This window comes from Dermacentor andersoni, chromosome 3 (genome assembly GCF_023375885.2).
Source record: "Dermacentor andersoni chromosome 3, qqDerAnde1_hic_scaffold, whole genome shotgun sequence".
In the NCBI taxonomy this organism is placed as follows: domain Eukaryota; kingdom Metazoa; phylum Arthropoda; class Arachnida; order Ixodida; family Ixodidae; genus Dermacentor; species Dermacentor andersoni.
In genome coordinates this window covers 108,820,412-108,841,928 of record NC_092816.1, presented here as the reverse complement: position 1 = coordinate 108,841,928, position 21,517 = coordinate 108,820,412, and the positions used below count along the sequence as shown (strand labels likewise).

Genomic DNA, 21,517 nt, shown 5'->3' with positions numbered 1-21,517 from the left:
CGAGTCGGTGTGTCAATCAGTTATGAACTGCGAAGTAAAGGACATTAGGGTATTTCCGCGTGCAAGGACACTACTATGTACTAAATATACCCTGCAGCTCCTACTCTAGACGCTACTCATTCTTTAATGCAATTACTTTATTATTTGTTTTAACGCATATATACAGTTAACAGGAAAGAGAAAGATAACGCAATACAATCTTTACTGCAAAACATTCACAAAGCCACGAGCAGACGCTGCCACATACCAACACGTCATGATGAGCTCGGCATTAGGCGGCGCCGACTGGCCGCACTTCAAGGCGGCATCGCAATGCGCTTTGCGTCGCTCTGGCCGCGCTTCTGGCCAGCCACGACGCCACTTGCAGTAAGGTGACCTATCTGGCAATGCAGAAGTGCGGCCATCTGAGAACCACAGTTGCGCATCGATCTTGATAAACTTACGTTTGTTGTAGCTGTCACCCTGATGAGTGTCACGGAAACACAAGACAGTCGTAACTTCATTCCGACACATTATGTAGCCCGTGGACCGCAAATGTAGGTCGACATCCGTGCTCTGCTTAGTTCGCAAAGCTTCAAGAACTACTTTGACAGCATGCGTGTTAGCTCAACGGGAAGCAATTTTCTCAACCGAAACATTTTTTTTCATAAGTTTGAACAGGAAACTGCCTATATGCCGCCTTTCTTACTAACAAGCAATGCCATTTCTTTCGCGACGGCTTCGGGAATGCAGCCCTTTGGAGTTAGACTGTTGACGAAGGCTCGCACTTACGAAGGGCACATATTCGACGCTCCGCCCACGATCGCTTTCCGGATCCGTCCTGAAATCTAGCGTTGAAATCCGCCCAGCGGCGGAACAACGCTGACGACGAGCACGTGCGCGCTGATTGCGCCGGTGTTGGCTTTCGCGTCGGTATCGTCGAAAGAGGAGTGCGAGGCGACGATAAAGCCGTTCACCCTCGCGCGCGAGCCCCCGAACGTTCTGCGCGAATACCGAAACGCGTGTACAGTAAAGCCTGGAGTAAGCAGCTCGTTCGGTATATTGCCGCTCTCGCCCAGCGTGGCAAGACGAGGAAGTTCTTAACTGTCACTGGTTGCCTCCCGCCTTGCTCTCTCTTTACAGAATGCTTGAAAGCGACGCGGGAAAAGCCCGCCTCTCCTCGGGATGGCAAACGTCGGTTGGGCTGTGACGTACCCATGCAAAGCGCGAAGGAGGCAAGGCTCGATTAGACGGCGTCGATCGCGCCTTCGCCGAGGAAGGTGGCGAAGCCTCGCTATCCGGCTCCTCCCCCGCGCAGTCAAGTCCGGTTTCCTCGTCGGTGTGCCTGGCCCGGCACGATCGCTCTCGCCTGGGGCTCGATCTATCTCCGGCGCCCGGAGGTGCGTCTCAAGGCGAGTCCTTCGCACCGTCTTTTTGCCTAGCCAGTTTGTATGACGCGCGACAGCGTGCTGGGTGCTTCTTTCGCTGCGGAGCTGTTTTGCTTCGCATGCAGATCAGAGAGGAAACTCGGCGTGTTGTAGTAAAATATGTGCTTCAGATGCCGTCACTCAGAACCAAAGTGTGTCATCGACCATCGGCTGACTGCTCGTTGGCGAAGCGAACGAGCTTATTGTTTCAAAGGTTAGACGTAAGATACACGAACGCAGTAAGACCGAAAAAAAAGACTATGCAATCATTGTCTTTTTCACTCCTTTCGTTTCCGTGTCTTCTACGCTCAAACCTTTTAAATCAGGAATCCACACCGATTCACTCACCTTTCTGTCGCAGCTAAACGTATTAAACTGTGCGCTTGTTCGCCATGACGGTTTTTCATGCAGTAAAGTATTTGAGGAGGTCTGCAGTATTGAACGGGAAAGCATTTTGTCCCCTATGACCCAATTTTAGGCCCATGTTTTGAATCAATTGACATGTGTCAGCTGGTACAAAGAACAACATTCAGTAGCGTGATTAAGCTCTCCAGGAGCTAATTGAAACAGCGGTAATTATAAAGGAAGATAAAAAATCTGTAAATTTATGCAAGAAAATCCCTCAAGATGAGGCAGAAGAAAAGCATTAGACGGCGATTCTCCTAATGCAGTGCACACTCCTGGGATAGTTAAGGCTTCGCACTTCTTTGTTTGCTGGTGTAGTTTCAGTGGCCAACTGTTTTTTTGTTTGTTTGGAGCACTTGGTTTAGTTTGTACATGACAGGCCAGAAACGGATGTTATGGTGCGGCAATTCAGCACTTAAAAAACTCCGACACGTATATACAGCACTGACTTAGTTAGTCAACTCTGTTCGCTGCTTCTTCGTGGCTTTGTGCGAGGAGATGCGAGTGATTAACAAAACTAATAGTTCGCCTATGGCTTCTCCCTCCAGACTCGAGCCATGAGAAAAGTGCAGCTCTCGTCAATTTTACTGGCTGCTCTGTGCCTCGGCGTCGAAGGCAGCAAGGACTACAACATTGGTCTCTGCAGCAAAACCTTCTTCAGCTGCCAGTGCGGCACACCTGGTTACACGCTGCACGTGACCGTCAAACAGTGAGTTCCAGAACGCGAGGAGTTGTGAACGACGTTGCCAGATGAGTCCTGGCGAAGTGGCGTTCACTCCTGTCAAACAAACATACTCCAAATCACGCGCGGACAACTCTATAGAAAAATCCAGCAAAAGTAGGGGTTTCCGAGTATTCGAAACTCTGAATGCAAATCGAGTAGCCTTTGGCATTGAATTCGTATTCAGTCTGAGAATTCGCTGTTGGAACTTATCGAATAATTGTGGCTCTCCGAAAAATGGAAGTGATAAGATGTTTGGAGACGCCATGGAGAATGGTCGACGGGAGTGGGGACTTTTCCGAACGGTTAACTTGCAGAAAAAGCGTGGTTCTTGCGCAGATAACCGGTTTCTAAATGAGCCCATGAAGGAGATCATATCTTCACGTTATTCCTTAAGCTTTTCAGAAATGTGCCTCACCTTAGGCAGATTACAAGTTGGTAGCTTTGATTTATTCTAATCAACTTTCCATTTGGCCAGTGTCATAACGTTTAAATTTCTTCACAAATGGTAGCCACAATGCTGTCGCATGTATCGCATGAGCCACACACGCTTCGCTTTCATGCTACAGGAATGACATTTGACGACACCGCATCTATGTTTCCAGGCTATAATATACTAACAAGCTATATTTTGGCGCACTTATTCCATTATGCATTTTAGACCGCCAGTAGATAGTAGATATTATATATTTCAAATCCATTTAGATTCCCTTGCGGAGCATTGGTAAAGAGAAGTTGCTGGAAGTTTTCTGTAGAATCTGCTCCAAGAACTTGCACCTTGGAGGAATATCACGAACATTGCTAAACAGCTGAGGCGGGAACTCCCGGATTCCTTTTCAAGGAGCTTTGGCATCTGCTGTGGTTATAGGAGCGCCACTTACTCCATTTCCACCCGCAGGTGCACCTACCTTCACCGGTGGCAATTCAAGTGCCGGCCGTGCAGCAATCGCAAGCCCGAGGAAGTGTGCCCCATGCTCAAAAACTGCAAGGAGTGCGAGGACGACGCCAAGAGCTGCGCCACGTGTCCTCCCGGCCGCTACGGCCAATGGTGCGAGGAACGTGAGTGGCACACGCACTTTCAAGATGCCACGGGGGCACAGTCTCCGCTGTGATCTGAGATGACAACTTCGTGCGTCAGGCAATGGCGGGAAACTGACGCGTACATCTCCAGTCACGCATATTCGGATACCTTTGAACGCTGTTTGTACGGCTTATGAAGAACGATTCATACGTAAAGAAAAAAAAAAGAAAGAAAGGAACAAAAATTTGTCACGTGTAATTTGTGACTGCGTTGGAGGATTATGAGTTGAACAATGACAATGACAATGATGTTTATTTGCATAAGTAGACTACGCGAGGGGCATGCACAAAAAACTGCCACATAGACAGCTTGACGAAGCCGCAGGCCTCCGCATTGGCGTTTGCGCGGCGTTAGCAAACACAAAGGCAGTTGATCATTGTTTAGAAATGCCATTTATATAAAACGGAACATCGCGAAACATGCCAAGCAAATGAAAAAAAAAAGTGCTCTAACAACAAGGCGTAGTAACAAACATCTCCAACAAATAAGGACAAAAAATGAATCATAGACCTAATGGTATCGCAACTGTTCGAAACACGAGGGCGAAAAAGATATAATCAAAACACAAGCCGTAACGATAAAATTTCTCATACAAACTAAAAAAGAGTAAAACCACGAATATAACCTATACAATGGGAATCGTTAGTTTCAATAAGGAAAGAATTTGCGAAAGCGAGGTAAACAATCTAGTGCAGGCAGAAATAACTTTACACAGCTTTAAAAGGAAATACAAACGAAAGCAATGACAAAGGACGGAAGGGCAAACTAACGCTGCCTCTCAACTAAACGTTCCATAAAAAAGAACAGGCATACAAAGCGAGAGCCAAATAAACGAAAAAAAAGAAAAACATACCAGATTTATGTACCTTGTTTACGCTCTTTCCGAGCCCTTTAGAATGCACCTTAGTCAGCTCAGCTGCCTGGTCATGTCATGATATTCAGCAAGTAAGTTAGTTTGCCGGCAACTCCGTCGTTGGTTTATACCCACTATTATTATTAATTACTAAAGCCAAGTGTCGCTTTAGTAATTTTTGTCTCCTTCTTATATTACGTCTTTACTGTGTCAACAGCGTTATCACGTTTGCATTTCCGTCACGACGTGCCATTTACCTTGCACGATGCCGAGTCGCTTTTCGGCGTGCCGCGTTTAGAGTGGTCAATCGGGCACAGCATCTGAACAGTGCAGTAGAGATCAGCCGTATCCTTTGAGAAAAATAACAGTGACTGCAACTGCATGCTAAACTGGCGCACAGCACGAATGGGTGCAGCGGTAGTACTGGTGCTGCGGCCTGCAGGGTCGTGCCATGTATTAGAAAAATGCTTTCGTTTGATTTCAGGCTGCCAGTGCCAGAACGGGGGAACCTGCGACTCTAAGACAGGAGCCTGCACCTGCCCGCCCTCCTTCATCGGCACCCATTGCGAGCAGTTTTCAGGTTCGTCCATACAACGGAGCTATTGGTTCTGTAAAAGTTATCCTACAGCAATCTCAGTCTCGGTGAAGTGATTCATTTATAACAACTATGCCTTTTGTCGCCATGGACATTGCCCTTTGCAGCGCTAGCTATGTTACGTTCTTGCGGCAGTTGATGCGTCTGTTCACAAGACGTCTCAAAATATTGAGATATGTTTATGGCAAGGATAAAATAGACACCAAATCTTAAAGATGCGGAGCTACAGCATGCTTTCAGAGTAACCTCCTACTGAAGTTTCTGGTCTATTTCAAGAGCACCGACTTTTGGGCTAGTTGATTATGCATAGCAGATCACGGTCAAGTGCGCACAAACAAGGGCAAAGTGAGGAGCAGACAACACAAGCGCTTGCTTCCAACTGATCGTGTGCTTACAAAGTTGCATCATTTGAACACTTTCCTTCATGACGTCACAAGTCCGAAATGCTGACATGCTAATAAACAGTTTCCTTGGACGACAGAAGAACAGAAGGTGCGCTGACACACGACACAACCGCCTTTCTAATGCAATCTGTTTCAATTATCTCCATAACATCCTGATTCTTATTTTTGGCTACTATCCTACGCATGTTGAACAAGGGTTTACACGACTTTTTGTTTTGTATTCCACAGTCATACTCAGAAACTAAGTTTTTGAGCATGGCCACCTGATGTCGGCATTTTCGTCTTGTGACGTCATGAAGGAAAGTGTTCAAATGATGCGACTTTGTAAGCACACGATCAGTTGAAAGTAAGCGCTTGTGTTGTCTGCTCCTTACTTTGTCCTTGTTTGTGCGCGCTTGACCGTGATATGGCCTGTTTGTCTGTTTTGGGAGTCGCGAGGAGTGCGACGGCAGTTTCAGCGTCACCTACGTATTTTCTTTTGAGTTACGGCGAATGTTATGAAACCGCGATCACACCCGTCATGCTCAAAGGCCAGTTCGCCTACTGTATCGCTGTTCTTCAAATGCACCGGACTGACTGACTGTCTGTGCTCTTTCAGTGCATCCTCTTTTGTGCACACGATGTTTACTCTCTCCCTCTTTTCCTCGTTCTATCCTGTGTACCGTGACCGCCTCGTATTGTTGCAAACCATACATTTCTCTGATTGACTTCCACACATACTTGTGCTTTTTGCTTTACCTCCCTGCACCTCTCGTTGAGCGAACAATCTCTCCTTGTCATATTCACCTTGATCATCAAGATGACGTAACCCTGTCAGCGCCTGAAGATGCATCTGCTGGAATTGTTTTAACTGGGTTCAGGCTACCCGTGGCCGCTTCTTCCGTTGCAGGATGCATGCCGCCTCAGATAGGCGCCAACGTGCAGGTGACTCTGGACCACCCCGAGACGCCGACGGTGTCCTACTTCGCCTGCGAGCGCGGCTTCTACCTGATGGGCGCCACCACCGCCACCTGCCTGGGGAACGGAGTGTGGAGCGAACCGAGCCCTAAATGCGGTAAACGGATACGTCACCGCTTCCGAGTGATTGTTGAGTGCGAGGATGCTCAAGCGCTTTAGATGACGCGGATGAAGCAGGCGGACGCGCGGAAATGCTACCACGAAGGTCAGTGCTTGTGCGTGTCTACTGGCTTCCCTGGTGTCCTGCATAGCGCGTCAATGTTCTTAAACACGTCTTCCTAGCAAGGTTGAACCTGTGAGTGAGTGAGTGAATAAACTTTTATTTGGTCCAGCAAAGCGCGATAAAACGCGCACCCGGCTAATCCCACGACGGGACTGACAGATCTAGTCTGCCGGCCCGATCGCGGGCGCGCTGGACGGCCAGGATTTGATCCTCAAAGACAGGACTTCGCAGGAGCGCGTATCTATGTGTATTTGTCGTGATTGCTGGGCTGACTGATCGAAAGCGACACCTGCGCTATGAGAGGCGCCGTATTGCAGGACTGTGCATTAAGATTACTTTTGACCCCCAACCTGGTTTCCTGGAGTATCTACCGAAACCAAAGTACAGAAGAGTTTTTATTTGATTAGAATTCTCTGGGCACCTAGGCACTTTTCGTTCTATCGGTGCCTGTTTCGCGGCACTGACTGCGTATATACACAGACTTTACACGGCGCGACTTTCACGGCGCGGCTGATAAAAGTGATATAAGGGGCTCTTCTAGCTGACAATAAAAGTGAAAGATTTACGCCTGGTCTAGGTACCTATGTAATGGCACCGTAGTTCATTCGATTTCACAGATACGGAACCCCAAATCTACCAGCGGCAAAATACTCTTCTAAGTTGGAAGGGCGCGTTGAATTAAGCTTTCTTCGTGGCGTTCGAAAGTCTAGGCGCAGTGGCGTGTCGGTTTATCGATGCGATTGGCATGATTAGCCCACTTCTCCCACTAAAAATTGTAAATAAAGGTTTATTCTGCAATGCGGTATGTTCCTACATGAACATAATGCTAATCGCACTAACGTCGACAGTCAGCGTGAGATGGGTTCTTCTGTAATTTGGCATCCTGCTGCCATCGGTGCACCGTCTTCACCGCCGTTAACCGAATCCGTGACCTCGTATTCAGTGCAAAAAAGGCCATAGTCACTGAGTCATCGCGGCGGATAGACAACACACCCCTACGAGATATGAATCAGATGACACGCCGCGAAGTTGCTGAACGTGCTTCCTGTGAGGAACAATCACCAACTAGCCAAAACGCCAACGTTATGGCACACCGAATTCACGCTAGAGGAGGACGAGGCCCCCACCCCCCGTTTTCGTAGACATCGGAACGCGCACAGTGCTTGATTCCTCCAACATGTTCTGAAGCCAACTGAACGCGGTCGCACGCGCAAGCTGCATGTCTCACGCAAAAAACTGCTCACCTCTTTTTGTCTTGTTTCTGAGATTCTTTTATGTATGGAAATCTAACAGCAATAATTTAATAACCTTGCGCACCAAACCAAATCTAGAACGCCTGGTTTACGTACCACAGGAATACCTCGAAGCAGATCCGTTCATGCAGCATATAATATGCGAAACACGCTGAGACGACATGAAAATTGGCTGCGCATACAAAAAAAAAAAAAAAAGGAAGCCGCAGCTTAGCTCAAAAGCCGGAGGGTTACTTGCGATAGCAAATTAGTAGACAGCTATACGAAGTAAGGATCGCAGTCTTATGGGCCATGTAAACTCGTAAAAATTCGCTTACAAGCTAAATTAACAAACGTGGTGTGACGCTCACAGAGGCACACGGAAACACAGCTCACTCAATGAGCGTGGACACTCGCTGTCACAATGCTGGTGCGGGGAACAGCTGCAGCAGCAGCAGCGAGCGAATTGGCCTTCGCACTGCCTTCGCTTCGACGCAAACTAAGCGGCAAGAACACAGCGCATACGAAGCTATGAGCCTTCGGCGTACCTAGGCTCTGTCCTCATCGCAGGCTGCTTTCAAGCCGGAGCCCTATCTGCGGTGGCAGCCGCGTCATACGCAGCTGCCACCGGAGTAGAACCTCTCCCCCCCCCCCCCCCTCAGTGCTTTGCGTTGAGAGGGGGAGGAAGACGGCGTGCTTCCTCCTTGCCTTCCTCCCTTGCGCGCGCGAGAACAAGCTACAATCATCGGCTCACCCTCGCAAGCTTTCGCTCGCACTCATAGCATACGGCGTGCGGCCACGGCGTTATCGCATTTTGGCTTTATGCGAAACATCATGCCGACGCCGACGACGACGCAGAGGACGACGACGATGGCGTAAATACTCCTGGAGTGTCCATATAGTTGCTAACAGAATAAAAATTATGCACCTGTAGGGTAGACGAAGTGCATGTTGAAACTAATTGGCACAAGTTAGCTAGTATTTCTCATTCACGTCTATGGCATAAACAGGTCTATGCTCCTTAAAACCACACTGGAGACGATTCGGCATGGATAGTAGTCAACCACTGCATATGGAATCTGACAGCTGGTTGAATGTGAATAAGCTTGCAATCTTGACAATGCTGTTATTACGAACAGTAGTTGTGCCTTATACACACTCTATTCTGCGTGATCCTTCTCTGGCTCGTTAGTTGTGGCACAGCCGATATCTTCTCGCGCACTTTCCGCAGAACGGATATCCTTCTGTCCTGACCTGGGCCGCGTGGTTAACGGCCGTCTCAAGGAGCAGCGCATTTCCTTCCTGGCGGGCGGCGACAATGCTTACGCCAACGGCAGTGCTGTTGAGGTGGTGTGCGACGATCGTTACGACCTGGTCGGGGAGTCCGTGCTCGAGTGCAGAGACGACGGGACCTGGTCGGCCAGCATTCCCACCTGCGTCAAAGGTCCTTTATTCTTTTCGCCTTGCCTTGGACCCAGTGTGCTTAGGACATAGAAGTGTGCTTACGACATTAATACATAGATTATGTATTGATGGAATGATCGATCGATTGATTGATTGGGTGGATGGTTGAGCCACTGATCCACGTCAATGACCGTGTCTAGAGATTCCAAGGATCCGCCAGGCTGTGAGGGACGTTGCTATGCGGTCCTCTGTAAGTTTTCAGCACCAGATGTAACTCAAGATGCAGAAAAATCTTTCTTTATGCACAAGCGCTTCTTCATTTTGGTACCATCAAAATGCGGCCGCAGCGGCTAGAAAATGGTATCCAGTGTACTCGGCGTTTAACAGAAAAGTTCCACTACCTTGTCTTTAACGACCAACTGTGCCGAGAAAGTAGGAGTTTTTGTCGTCTACTAAATTATACAGAAACGCATATTTATTGCATTGAAATCGTCAGACAAGTTCTCAGAGCAGTTGCGAACTTGTCCGTGCGAACGAACTCACCCTTATTAAGGTTCATACACAGGCGCGCAGCTAGTTCTTTTATTCGTGTATTCGGCATCACGTGACTCTGTCAGGGTGACACAGCGTGGACCTCAGTCACAGGTGGCATTACAACGAACATGTTTATTTTTGAAAATTGAAAATCATAAATGGAAGGGAAAGTTCATTAAAATGGTGTTTACTGAGAGACACGTATTCATATGGACCCACCAAGTTAGCTGCGTACCCCGAAACAAGGGAAAATTGCTGCGCGCATTCAAACTTGCCTTCTATAAGTCTGCCGGACCTGTGGCAGGTGGCGTCATATATAAGCGATATGATACACCATTTTACCTGTCATTAGCCACCTGTTTGTTGTTGCTGGCATCAATAATACCTATGTTTATTGATCACTTTCCTCTCTGGCTGGCTTCCGATACGTTAATTAGCACTTGGACCTTTTTTCTTTCAACTGATATATTTTATGTGCGCTGCTCTCGTTCCAGTCTCCGAGAACCATGTCAACTGCGAGACCAAAGCACTGGACATTGTTTCATCGTACACCTCACCAGTCAGGTAAAACAAGACTTGCCTGCCTTCTTGCCACTTGTGAAAATGCTGTGAATATTCTGCGTCCATGAGGCCTCCTCTTCCAGTGTCTTTCTCAAGCTAGAGATGTCCGCTTGCGCGCCGTGATTGCAGCTCTGCCGAACGCTCCGCGTACAAACGAAATCTAGCCGGGTGTTCTGCCGCTGCGCCTGTTTATCGCTATCATGAACCGCCGCGAGGGAAGTACATCGGTGACGTAAGTCGTACAGCCGATGCCAGCGTCACTGCCCTGTCGCCTTTTAAGCCGCAGCACACCCTGTTAGATGCTATGTTCGTTTGTACGAGAAACGTTTGAGAGCGCTGCAATCACGACGGGCCTGCGGGCATGTCACGTTGTATTTTTTTTTGTATTTCGCGGGCATCTGCAATAAGCGGAGGAAAAACAGTAATACTTATAGATAGAAAGTTAGAAACTGTGTACTCGGACGTTTTGCGAAAGGCTGTACAATTTGCTTATTCGAATTTTTTTGCCTAACATTGTTGCTTCGGAAGTTGGTTAATTATTCCTGACTAATTATGCAATTACTTAGAATATGAAAAATGGCGATTTACTACAAACAACAGTCAGTATTGTGCATTTGGTCGCGTCTTCTTAGAGTGCATCGGCATATTTTTCAACTCTGGCTGAAATTGGCTGGGACACCCCGTATACAGACTATAGTATGTACAGACTCAGTGTGTCTGTATATACACACAGCGAGTTGCAAGCATGAGAGCATCACTTGTCCCGACCGTACTGACAAAGCTTTTGTTAATCGTAGCCCATTCTTCGTATGGTGACATTGCGAAAATGTCTATCGTCTTTCAACATAGAGCAGTAAGGGAATAGTTAGTCGTTAACGAATTGCCTGATCTGCCGGTTGCGAGGCGCATTAGCGTGTCTTGTTCAGCATGACCGCCGTGGTACCGTTACCTTTTCATTGTTACCTCCGCAGGGTATACTGTCCACCGGGGTGTGCGCAGAGCGGCACGGTGATCGGCAGCGTGGTCTACCACCAGCTGTCGGCGCTTTGCCGGGCGGCTGTGCACGCGGGCCGGCTGAACAACGCCGGCGGAACAGTGTCACTGGTGTCCAGCGGTAACTTCGCCGACTTCGGTGCCTCCCTGGCCAATGGTGTCAACAGCGTCAGGTGAGACTGACTCTGGGAAATGGAAGTCATGTAGATACAAGTTTATAGAGTACGCTAGAATGTCATTGGCCTCTCAATGGCTTTTTTTTCTTTACATAGGCTTTTACTTTTCTTAGCAGAAATCATAACACTGTCTTTCGGCAGCAGTTACTAACATCTTTTTTTCATTTTGGTGGTCTGTAGCTGTTGAAGCCACTTCGAAAACTTTCTTTTGTGCACTTCAGAAACATTGGTGTCCACGAAACTTTAAAGGCACCCATGGTAGTCTATAATATACGTAGAAAGAAACCTACAGGGCCGGGATGTACCATAACGTTTCGATTCCAGTGTTATTCTTCTCCGCGCTTTTTCAGCGGTGTGTGTGCATCGCCCCCCTCAACATATGACTGTGATCGGCGGTCGCAAATAAATATTACGGTTGATACTAAAAGAATAATATCGAGCGTAAGAAGCACTTTCAAAGCGAAGCTCTCTTTGAATACTTCGCTGTGGTTTGACGTGTCGTCATCGCCACCTGTCTCATCAAGTAAACATACTCAATAAATAAAAGATATGTCTATCTCAGCACTGGGGGAATCAATGTTAGCGTGTATTCGGCGGATAATTTGGAATGTATCTGGCTACTCCGCTTTGTTAAATGTTCTGGAAAGCGTTGTCAGATAGACAAACATGCATGTGCAAGGCTGGAAATTGTAAGTCTGACGACTGCAGCAACACGAAGGTGTCGGCATAGGCGATAGTGTGATAGCGATGGTATGAGGACTGATTTTTCGTATTCGGGCGAGTAAAGATTACAACCTGTTTTGCTACAACATGGGCCAATTCCAAGGGCCATTTTCGCAGCATAGTCTGCCACGACGAAGCAACTGACAAATGTCGGCCGATCCCTTAGGCGGTGCACTCTAGCACAGCACCACAAAGTGCTAGCTGCTGCGAGGCAAAGATGGAAGAAACTGACATGCTCCCGCTCGTGACGCAAAGGAAGGAGATACGAAGGTCTGTGGCCGAATGGAAACTAGCGCGTGCACATGTGCTCCAGCTCGTGATGTGTGACGTGAAGCACGCACGCGCCAGTCGTCTCAAAGAGCGATACCCCGTTTCATACATATAGCTGGCAACGCTCCACACCCTTCCTCAAAGGGGAGCAAAAAAAGGATAATGGGAAAAACGACGACGGCAATACAGAGTTCATACCAGTGACAATGAAAGCACGATGCCCTTTGTAGGTAACTTGCAGAATGCTCAAGTACTTCCTAACGGCGGCTTACACAGTCTTCTTTCTTCAATTTGCAGGTCGCAAGAACCAGCTCCCGGTTTCACTTTTGTCGAAGATAGAACATTTAAAGTTGAAAAAGGTGCCTTGAATTTTTCCGCGACGTTTAATATGTTTGGAAGGTTAGTGTTGGTACATTAAAGTACAGTTACTGTGACCTCGATGCTGATTTTATCATAATAATTGTTTTTACTAATTAAACATTCATGCTACATCTCTTTTCCAAAGCTCCGCATGCCCCATATGTCTTGTATGCCGAATTTCAAGTGGTCATATGGGATCCTGTATGAAAAACCACGTTTTTACGTGGTTTTTCACCCATATGACCATAAAACCCATATGACCATTTAGAATTATGGTACGGGACATGCGTGTTTTATTAAATAGGCATGCAGCTATTAGCTTTTGAAACGATATGTCAGTTATTATATTGTAGGGTAGTAAAGGTCTTACATTACGAGAAGGTCAGCAACTTAGTCTATGGCAAGGTTAAGGAGAGAAAAAGAAAGAATAAAAGAACATGCCGAAGGAAAATAGTCCTTGCCGACCACAAGTCATTTTTGATTTTCTGCTAGGTTGCCGGCAAGGCTGGAAACCTGTGGGTGACACTTGCATTCTTGCCACCCGTCACAAGCTCAGCTATTCCCGGGCCAAGCACTACTGCATAAACTCCGGCTTCAGGCTGTTGCAGTTTCGTGAGGACGGGTTTCCGGATTCCTTGCTCACCTTCCTCAAGGCTTCCAGTGAGTGCCAACGAAATATTCTATTTTTTGGGGACGTATAATTAAGGACAAGAGGTCATTGAGTGAACGCAAACGTCTCGCGCAGTCGAACAAACAATGTTTTCGAATGCTTATACAGAAGTTGAGATGCTGATGCGTTTGCGGCTCCGAGCTGCACAGCGGGCAGTCAGAGATGCCGTGCTTGTCTCCACAACGAATCTCGAGAATCAAGGATTATATAACGTGTACATTCTACGCACACGTTTGTTCGCAGCGAATGCATCGCAAAAGCTCCACCTAGTTGACAAGTACACGTTTTCTTGTATAGAAACAGAATATAATAGGTCTATTTGATTCCTTAACCCAACTAGGTTATCGTAGAAGGTGCGAGTTCCAATGAATTTTTTTTTTTGCCATCGATGCAGCCATTGCTCGTTACGGGTGCTTGCAGGGTTGTCACACGGGTGACTGAACCATAAATTGAGTTTTATCCACAAAAAGCTCACGAATTTAGCTTGTTAAGAAGTCATCAAATATTTATAAAACAGAGTTGACGCGTCCGATAGTTGCTACATATGAGCGACGGGAGTATATTGCTGGCGTACACTGCCAAAGCAGTACCGCCAATCTGAGGAAATGGCAAGGGCGTGTCGTCTGCGGCGACACGGCTCGAAAGGTGGCCATTTTTCTGCAGCGGAGCATTGGCGTCACCTGTCACCGCTCGGCATGTTTCGCCCTGCATTGCCGTAGCGGTGACAGATGGCGCCACCGTTCTGTTCTAGTAACATCCCGAACTGCCCGTGTGACTATAAGTTAGGCCTCCATCCCTAGACATCGAGAAGCAATCTCAAGAATACCGCACATATACGCCCGAACTTTGCTGCTGAAGTGAGACAAATGGCAGGGGAAGTCTACAACACCATTCACTTCGTGTGAAGGGGGAAAGCAGGTCAGAAATCAGTGAGTAGTGACGCTCGCCTAGCACCACTACTCACTTTTTTATTGCAGCAAAAATCCGTAGACGGATCATAGCATCAAGTGAGGAGAAATTCACCGAGTGATACCCCTAGGTAGCGTACACCTTCGAGAAACGCTTGGATTTGAAGTGCATGGAAGCATCAGCCGGTCAGCAGTCGAGATAAGCAAGGACGTTTAGAGTGTTCCGTCAGGAAAGAGAATAATGCGACAGGATTTGTTACAGGCATATGCAGCGGTACAATTCAGATAGAGAAGTTTAGAGGAAAAAAATGAGTAAGGAGATGTATGCAAAATTGCTAGAATGAATAACGCGTACAGCATAGCTGATTAACACAAGCAGGCTAGGTGTCTATTTGTCGCCCACCTCGTTTCAAAGAGGGTGCCAATAAATCATCACCATCAGCTGGGGAGCCTTCATGCTAATTCAAGCCTTGAATGGAGCTTGCATGTGGGCTTCCTAAGTGGCGCGAAGGGTACAAGAAAAGCTGCCGCGCTACTCGAATTAATAGACTGTTTTAGCGGAGCGTTTGCTTGCGCTCCGCTCCGCACACGTTTCACGCGCACCGGTGGCTGCACAGAATGCGTTGATTTCGCTTATCTAACAAGAGCGCCTTCCAGAGATGCCACTGACGTGCTCTCAGCTTGGCAGTAAAACGATTACGAAAGCAACTACACGCTCCCTGACGCACCGCTAAATCAGGTTCCTAGCGGAACGTGGTCAGCGTCCCACGTTCCGCTGCCGCTATGCATGTGCTGTGCGCACGCGCGTCAGCGTTCCCAGTAGCGTTTTGCTGAGCGGCTGCGTGCCAATTGTTGTGACAGGCCGGTCTGAGCGGAGCGGACCGTAAACGCTCTGCTAAAACTCTCTAATGACTCATCACACTGCGCGCCGCTCGGGCAACGCCAGGAAATCTCGGAAGCGACATGCCAGAAAGGACGCCATATTTTTAATCCGTATGCACGCTTGATCTGCTTAAGTGCGATTTGAAGGCTGTTAATAAGAAAATCACACAATGACTAGCCTTGCAGTATACCCAATATTTCTTTATTTAAATGTTCTGGTGTTTTTCGTGCCACAACCACGACTTGATTGGGAGCTACGCCGCACCCTATCCTTGATACACGAGAGTTTTTGCCTTTCACCCCCATCGAAATGCGGCCGACACGGCCGGGATTCGATACCGTGGCTTCTGGCTTCGTAGCGCAACGCCATAACCACTGCGCCACCACCGTGTAGCCAATGTCTCTTCAATAGCGTATATATTAGGCTCATATATAAGCAATTTAAACCAAGGGTAAACTTCGTTGCAGTGGGCCTTTAAGACAGTTATTTTAACAACGTGGGGATCGCCTTTTCACTTGTCAAAGTATCCCTTTAAGAAACATGCGCAACCATTGTAGAGCTTTATGAATTACATTTGCGCACTGTGGAATTTGTCAATGCTCTGGAATACTGCAAATAAACCATACCGATGGACAGTACTGAAAACGATGAGCATCGTGCAAGTGCTGCTAGCATTCAAATTGCTGTTTGGACGGACTGCAACTTTCCTTTGTTGATTCAGATTTTTGCTGGCTTTCTTTTCGGACGCATAAGCAAAGAGGAAGAAGAGCAGAAGAAAACATTTGTTTTTTGCGGTGCATCGTCCGCAGTGGCGTTCTATTTGCAACCGGTTGTGTTTCGTCTTTGCTAGTGTGGGAATTAAGGGTAATAATGTACTCCAATTTTTCCAGGGAGCCTGTAAGTTCCAACGTGCGAGTGTATGAATCGATGGCTCCCCGACGAGCTTCTACGGTAGACTCTCGTTGATACTGGTTTCCAGTGACGCACCAGTGCGGGACATCATCATCATCATCATCATCATCATCATCATCATCATCACATCATCATCATCATCATCCTAGTTACGCCCACTGCAGGGCAAAGGCCTCTCCCATACTCTCCCTCTCCCAGCCATAAGCATATATGACATGCTTAAGGCTGGGAATTTGGTTGAGAAGAGGGGGCGGGTCATTCATAGCCTGATTGATCATGGTTGGAGTCAGGGTGGGGCCTCGAGGGATGATACCTCGGCGAACGGGAGTGGCTTCAGGAGGCTGGCCATCTGGTCCCAGGCTGCGAAGACTCGGTGAGGATTACTAACGTAGTGGATCATGCGGATGCCAGACTTAGTGTGGATTAGCTTAAATTCTAGAAAGCCTTCTTTAGTCAACACCGACAATGGTACGAAGTTGGGCACTACTGGAATGGGCATAACACTTCTATGTAAATACGCAAGGCAACTTACTGAGCGCTAACGTGCCTGCAGAAGCCGATCTGGGCATCTGGCGGTGGTTGTTGGTGGTGAGATGCCATTCGAGGTGCACTAGCGTCATCTTCTCAAGGACCGTCCTCATGACGATATAAGCGAAATGGGCTAGACGTTCCCAGGAGTGGTAGGTGGACGACTTGGCTTCGGTAAAACGATGACGAGGGCCTTTTTCTACAACGCACGAATGCTTTCCGATTCCCAGGCGTTGTTGATGATGCAGAGGGCCTTGCTTCTGGCGATTGTTAAGGAGGTTCAGGAGAATCGCATATGTGATGCCATCGGGGCCCGATTACGTGTTGCGACAAAATTGCAGAATAGCAAAACGGATTTCGGATAGTGGGAAGAGGGAGTTAATTACATCGCCTTCATCCTATTGGGCAGATGGGGCAACAAGTGAGGGACGGCTGAAAACTGTATGGAAGGTGTTCTTTACTTCTCGGAGAAGCTTAGCAGTGGTGCAGCTGTGTTACGGCTGGTATCTTTGTAGTGCGTAACCGGGCGTAAGTTAACCCATGAGCGATCGACATTGTTGCCAAGCAAGAGCTGTTTGAATATGGTCATGAATTTCCTCACAATTGTGACTCCAGTGGTTTGCCGCAAGGTGGCCCGCGCAGCCCTGACTTTCTTCGCTGATTTGGAAGATGCGGTGGTGAAGATATTTGTTGTGCTTGTGCTGTTTCCATGTCCTTGTAAGTTTACGTTGCTTCTCTCCTAATGCATGAAAATGAGAGTGGTATATGTGGATGATCCTCTGTGCCGGCTATCGAGGACATACGGTAACGGACAGCGGAATTGATTTCCCCAGCCCAGTATCAACATTGTCATTGAGGAAGCTTTCTCGACCAGTCCTTGCTTTGATATAGCCACAAGCTATGCGCCACTGGGTGTATCCCGTTGGGTATATGACACTGGGTATATGACACTGGGTATATGACATTGGTTATGCGCCGCTCTTTTATAAACCTCTTTGACGCCAGCTTGGGTATGTGCCATTGCATGGGTGCCACTGGCGTCACTGGGTATGTGTCACTTGGTACGGAATGCTCGGTATGCACTCGTGGGGCGACTGGATATGCGTCAGTGTCCTCGTGCTACTGGGTATGTGCTGTTATCGAATTCACCTCTTTGGCGCCAACCAATGTATGTGCCACGGGTATGTTCCGCTCATCACTGAACTTTTTGGCGCTAACTTAGATTGCAGGCTATCACAACGACAAGAAACGCCCATGCAAGATGTTGGCTGGAGCTGACTTTGCTTGAATGTGTAGCTCTGCAGCTGCAGCTGCGTCGCGTGCTGCGTAGAGTCAACACGTTCCTCACGCACATTCTTGAACACCGTCCGTGAAGCTCCATTGCAACGCTAAACTTTGCTCTCGCGGCCACTGCTTGGCCCTTAGGGCGAAGCAGGCAAGTTTATTGCGGTATCAGTGAATACGGATGCTGGAGGTGCATTCGCACAGCGAGCGTTGGCGCAAATATCGGGGCCGTCGTGGTGTACTCCTATCGGCCGCCCATGCGCTCCCCCGCGTGGAGGATTATATGACCTCAAGAGAGAGGCGATGCGTTTCGCTGCAAAAGTGAAGAAGAGAAATGGACGCACCCTAACCTTCTGCTCAGTCGGCTATGCTGGTGCCACGGTGGTGTTAGAGTGTACTTAGAGAATTTAGCAGCGTTCCGTCCACCACTCACGGCATGACGCGTTGGACGGCGCACGCATTAGCCTTCCACTTGTGCAGATGTGTGCATACCACACCGTGGCGCGTACACTAGTCTGAGCGGAACGGGCAGTAAATGTCCGTCTAAATTTACCTAATCTATTTCTGTCGCCACACTGAACGCAGCAGCGCAGCTCAAACGCATTCGAGCGTGGCCGCGTCATTGCTTTGGGCTATGAAAAATGCCGACTGTCTTTAACGCGACAGCGATAAGGGCCCGGTGTCGCAGAAAATCCGGCGTCGGCGAAAAATCATTCCGAAATACCGCATACCCAACCATGCAGGCCCTCCGTGTAACGCAAATAAGTTACTGAACTAACTCAATTTCTCAAAATAAAATGCATCAGAAGAATTGTAAAGCGCGACTTACACGCAACGTACAGACAGGATAGCGTCGGACTGTAATTCGAATCTACGAGAAAACATAATTTTGTTACGCGGGAACTCAAACACAAACTCCTTTTCCCACGTTTCTGCTATGCATAGAGAGGCGCGCCCAGTTACTTGCAACACCTCCAAATGGCGCTCGCCTTCGCCCATCGCGGCCCACGCAAGTGGCCATATTTCAACCAGAAAGCGCGCCTTCGTGTGGAGCGTTTGCCACCAGCGTTTCTCGGTAAACATTATGGTTACATAACCTGCAGTTGCCGGGAAGCGTGAGCAGCAGTCAAGGATCTTTGAATGCTGTCGTGTTCTATTCTTGAAGGCCAAGCTTTAGCGTCCTCCAAGTTTCACACCGAAGCTCTATGCCTATACCGTCCAAGGAAATTTTCGTGTCGTGAGCAAAAAACCGATACGTGGGCCGATCCCGGAGACCGCGCAATACCGGGCCGCCCCACGGCGGAGGTAAAGCAGGCGGTAAACACTCCCCATACATGGACTAATACCGAAGATAGTGCAATGCCGGGCCGACCTGCGGCGGAGGTGAAGCAGGCGTAAAGCACTCCCCATACGGTGGCTCATCCCGAAGACAGTGCAATGATGGGCAGAGCCGCGGTGGAGGTGAACCAAGCGTTAAGAACTCCCCATACGTGGCCCGATCCCGAACATAGTGCCGTGCCGGGCCGACACGCGGCGGAGGTGACGCAGGCATTAAGCACGCCCCGTACGTGGGCCGATGCAGAACATAGTCCAATACCGGCCCGACCCGCGGCGGACGTGAAGAAGGCGTTAAGCACTCTCCATACGTGGGCCGAACCCGAGGATGGTGCAATGCCGGGCCGACCGGCGGCGGAGGTTAAATTAAAATTAAAATATAGGGTTTTACTTGCCAAAACCACTTTCTGATTATGAGGCACGCCGTAGTGGAAGGCTCCGGAAATTTCGATTACCTGGGGTTCTTTAACGTGCACCTAAATCTAAGTACACGGGTGTTTTCGCATTTCGCCCCCATTGAATTCCGCGGTGGAGGTGAAGCAGGAGTTAAGCACTCCCCACGCGTGGGCCGATCCCGAAGATAGTACAATGACGGGCCGACCTGCGGTAGAGGTGAAGCAGGTGTTAAGCAATTCCCATAAGTGGGCCGATACCGAAAATAGTGTAATGCCGGGCCGACCTGCGGTGGAGGTGCAGTTGGCCATTATGGGCCCACATACACAGCTTCGCTGGTCATCCTTCTTCGCAGAGTGGAAGGGCACTGAGATTTTTTTCTTCGGTCCCCTCGCGATCGGCATTGCGAGGACGCCAGCAATGCTTCTCAACCCACCAGCGTTCTGAGACGTCTTCCGCAGTGCAATGGTAAACACCATACCCTGGCTACATCTTGATGTGGCTTTGAGTAAATAGCATCCAAATCCATGTTTCATGGGGTGGCGCCCTCTGGATTTAAAATGTGGATTTTAAAGGCTGCGCTTTTACTTGGGGGATGTGGTGGAGGCGATTTTGGGAGCCGGAAGCACGTCGTAGACGTGAGGTTTGGACACCACCTATGCTTAGATTTCACGAAATTGCCAATTTTACAGCCAAACAGTAAACGGGAGCTCCACAACAGGTTCCCTGTGGCGAAGGCCGGCGTTTGGCGACGTCGTCAATATCAAATCCCGATGGAACGTAATCCACTCTAGAAATGTTTACACGCTTAAGGGTGTTTTTTTCTCGCACGGGTAACACCCCTACCGTTAGGGCCTGACAAAAAATTATATAGGACGACGATGGAGCTCTAACTAGACGTGCGATGACAAAGACATGGTTGGACACTATGTAGTCATTCTGACAACCTTGGGCGCACAGAAATATCTGAGAGGAGAATTTCACAGGGATAGGTATGAAACTCTCCTGTCGGATATTTCTGTGCGCCCAATGCTGTCAGAAAGATTACATGGTCTTCAACTACGTGTTTTGTCATCACACGTCTAGTTATAAGTCCGTTATCGTCCTCTATAAATTTTTGTAAAGCCCTAACAGTAGGGCTGTTACCCGTGTGACGACAGCCGTAAGGGTATAAACATTTTTGCCGGGTAGTGTCGGAGCCGCGAATTCGCTTTGAAATGTAATGACACGAGGATTGTAAAATAGTACTTGCTAGCATATATCTCACCCAAGTAGACAATGACGTGAAAGGCAAAATTTGCCATCCACCTTACTGTAGCCGCAGTTACATAGATGATCAAGTACGTACTTAACAGAAAATAAAGCTTCGCAGTTGATGAAAAATTCATCCTGGTACGGGAATTGAACGCGACCAACATATTTCCGGCCCGGTCGTTCTACCATCTGAGCTAACCATCTGAGCAGATTGCGGTCCGAGGGCGAAGTAGTTAACAGTTCGAAGCACAGGGACACAGAATATTGCAAATTAGTTCTGCGGAATCCTGCAAGGTGGAGGAAGAATCAGTAATAGAAAAATTTCTCTTCCACCCCACAGTAGCCCAAGACACAAAGGACAGTGGCATATCGGCGTTTCTTCTTCTCTGTTCACTTTCTTTAGCCAGTAATCTCTAATTGTTGTTTCTCACGATGCGTTATAACGGGTCCAC

At 48.2% G+C, this 21,517-nt stretch overlaps 1 protein-coding gene across 1 annotated transcript in view; it reads left to right on the top strand.

The window, feature by feature from the left end:
- The first annotated feature begins 2,320 nt into the window (after positions 1-2,320).
- The window catches only part of LOC126539723 (clotting factor C-like), a 54,372-nt gene continuing 35,175 nt past the window's right edge, over positions 2,321-21,517 (top strand). Inside the window, exons 1-9 of the mRNA XM_050186573.3 lie at positions 2,321-2,520; positions 3,431-3,591; positions 4,951-5,046; positions 6,355-6,519; positions 9,109-9,321; positions 10,310-10,379; positions 11,348-11,542; positions 12,836-12,897; positions 13,391-13,558. Of these exons, the coding sequence (XP_050042530.2) occupies positions 2,369-2,520; positions 3,431-3,591; positions 4,951-5,046; positions 6,355-6,519; positions 9,109-9,321; positions 10,310-10,379; positions 11,348-11,542; positions 12,836-12,897; positions 13,391-13,558 (1,282 nt within the window). The 5' untranslated portion in view covers positions 2,321-2,368. The remainder of the gene's footprint in view (positions 2,521-3,430; positions 3,592-4,950; positions 5,047-6,354; positions 6,520-9,108; positions 9,322-10,309; positions 10,380-11,347; positions 11,543-12,835; positions 12,898-13,390; positions 13,559-21,517) is intronic.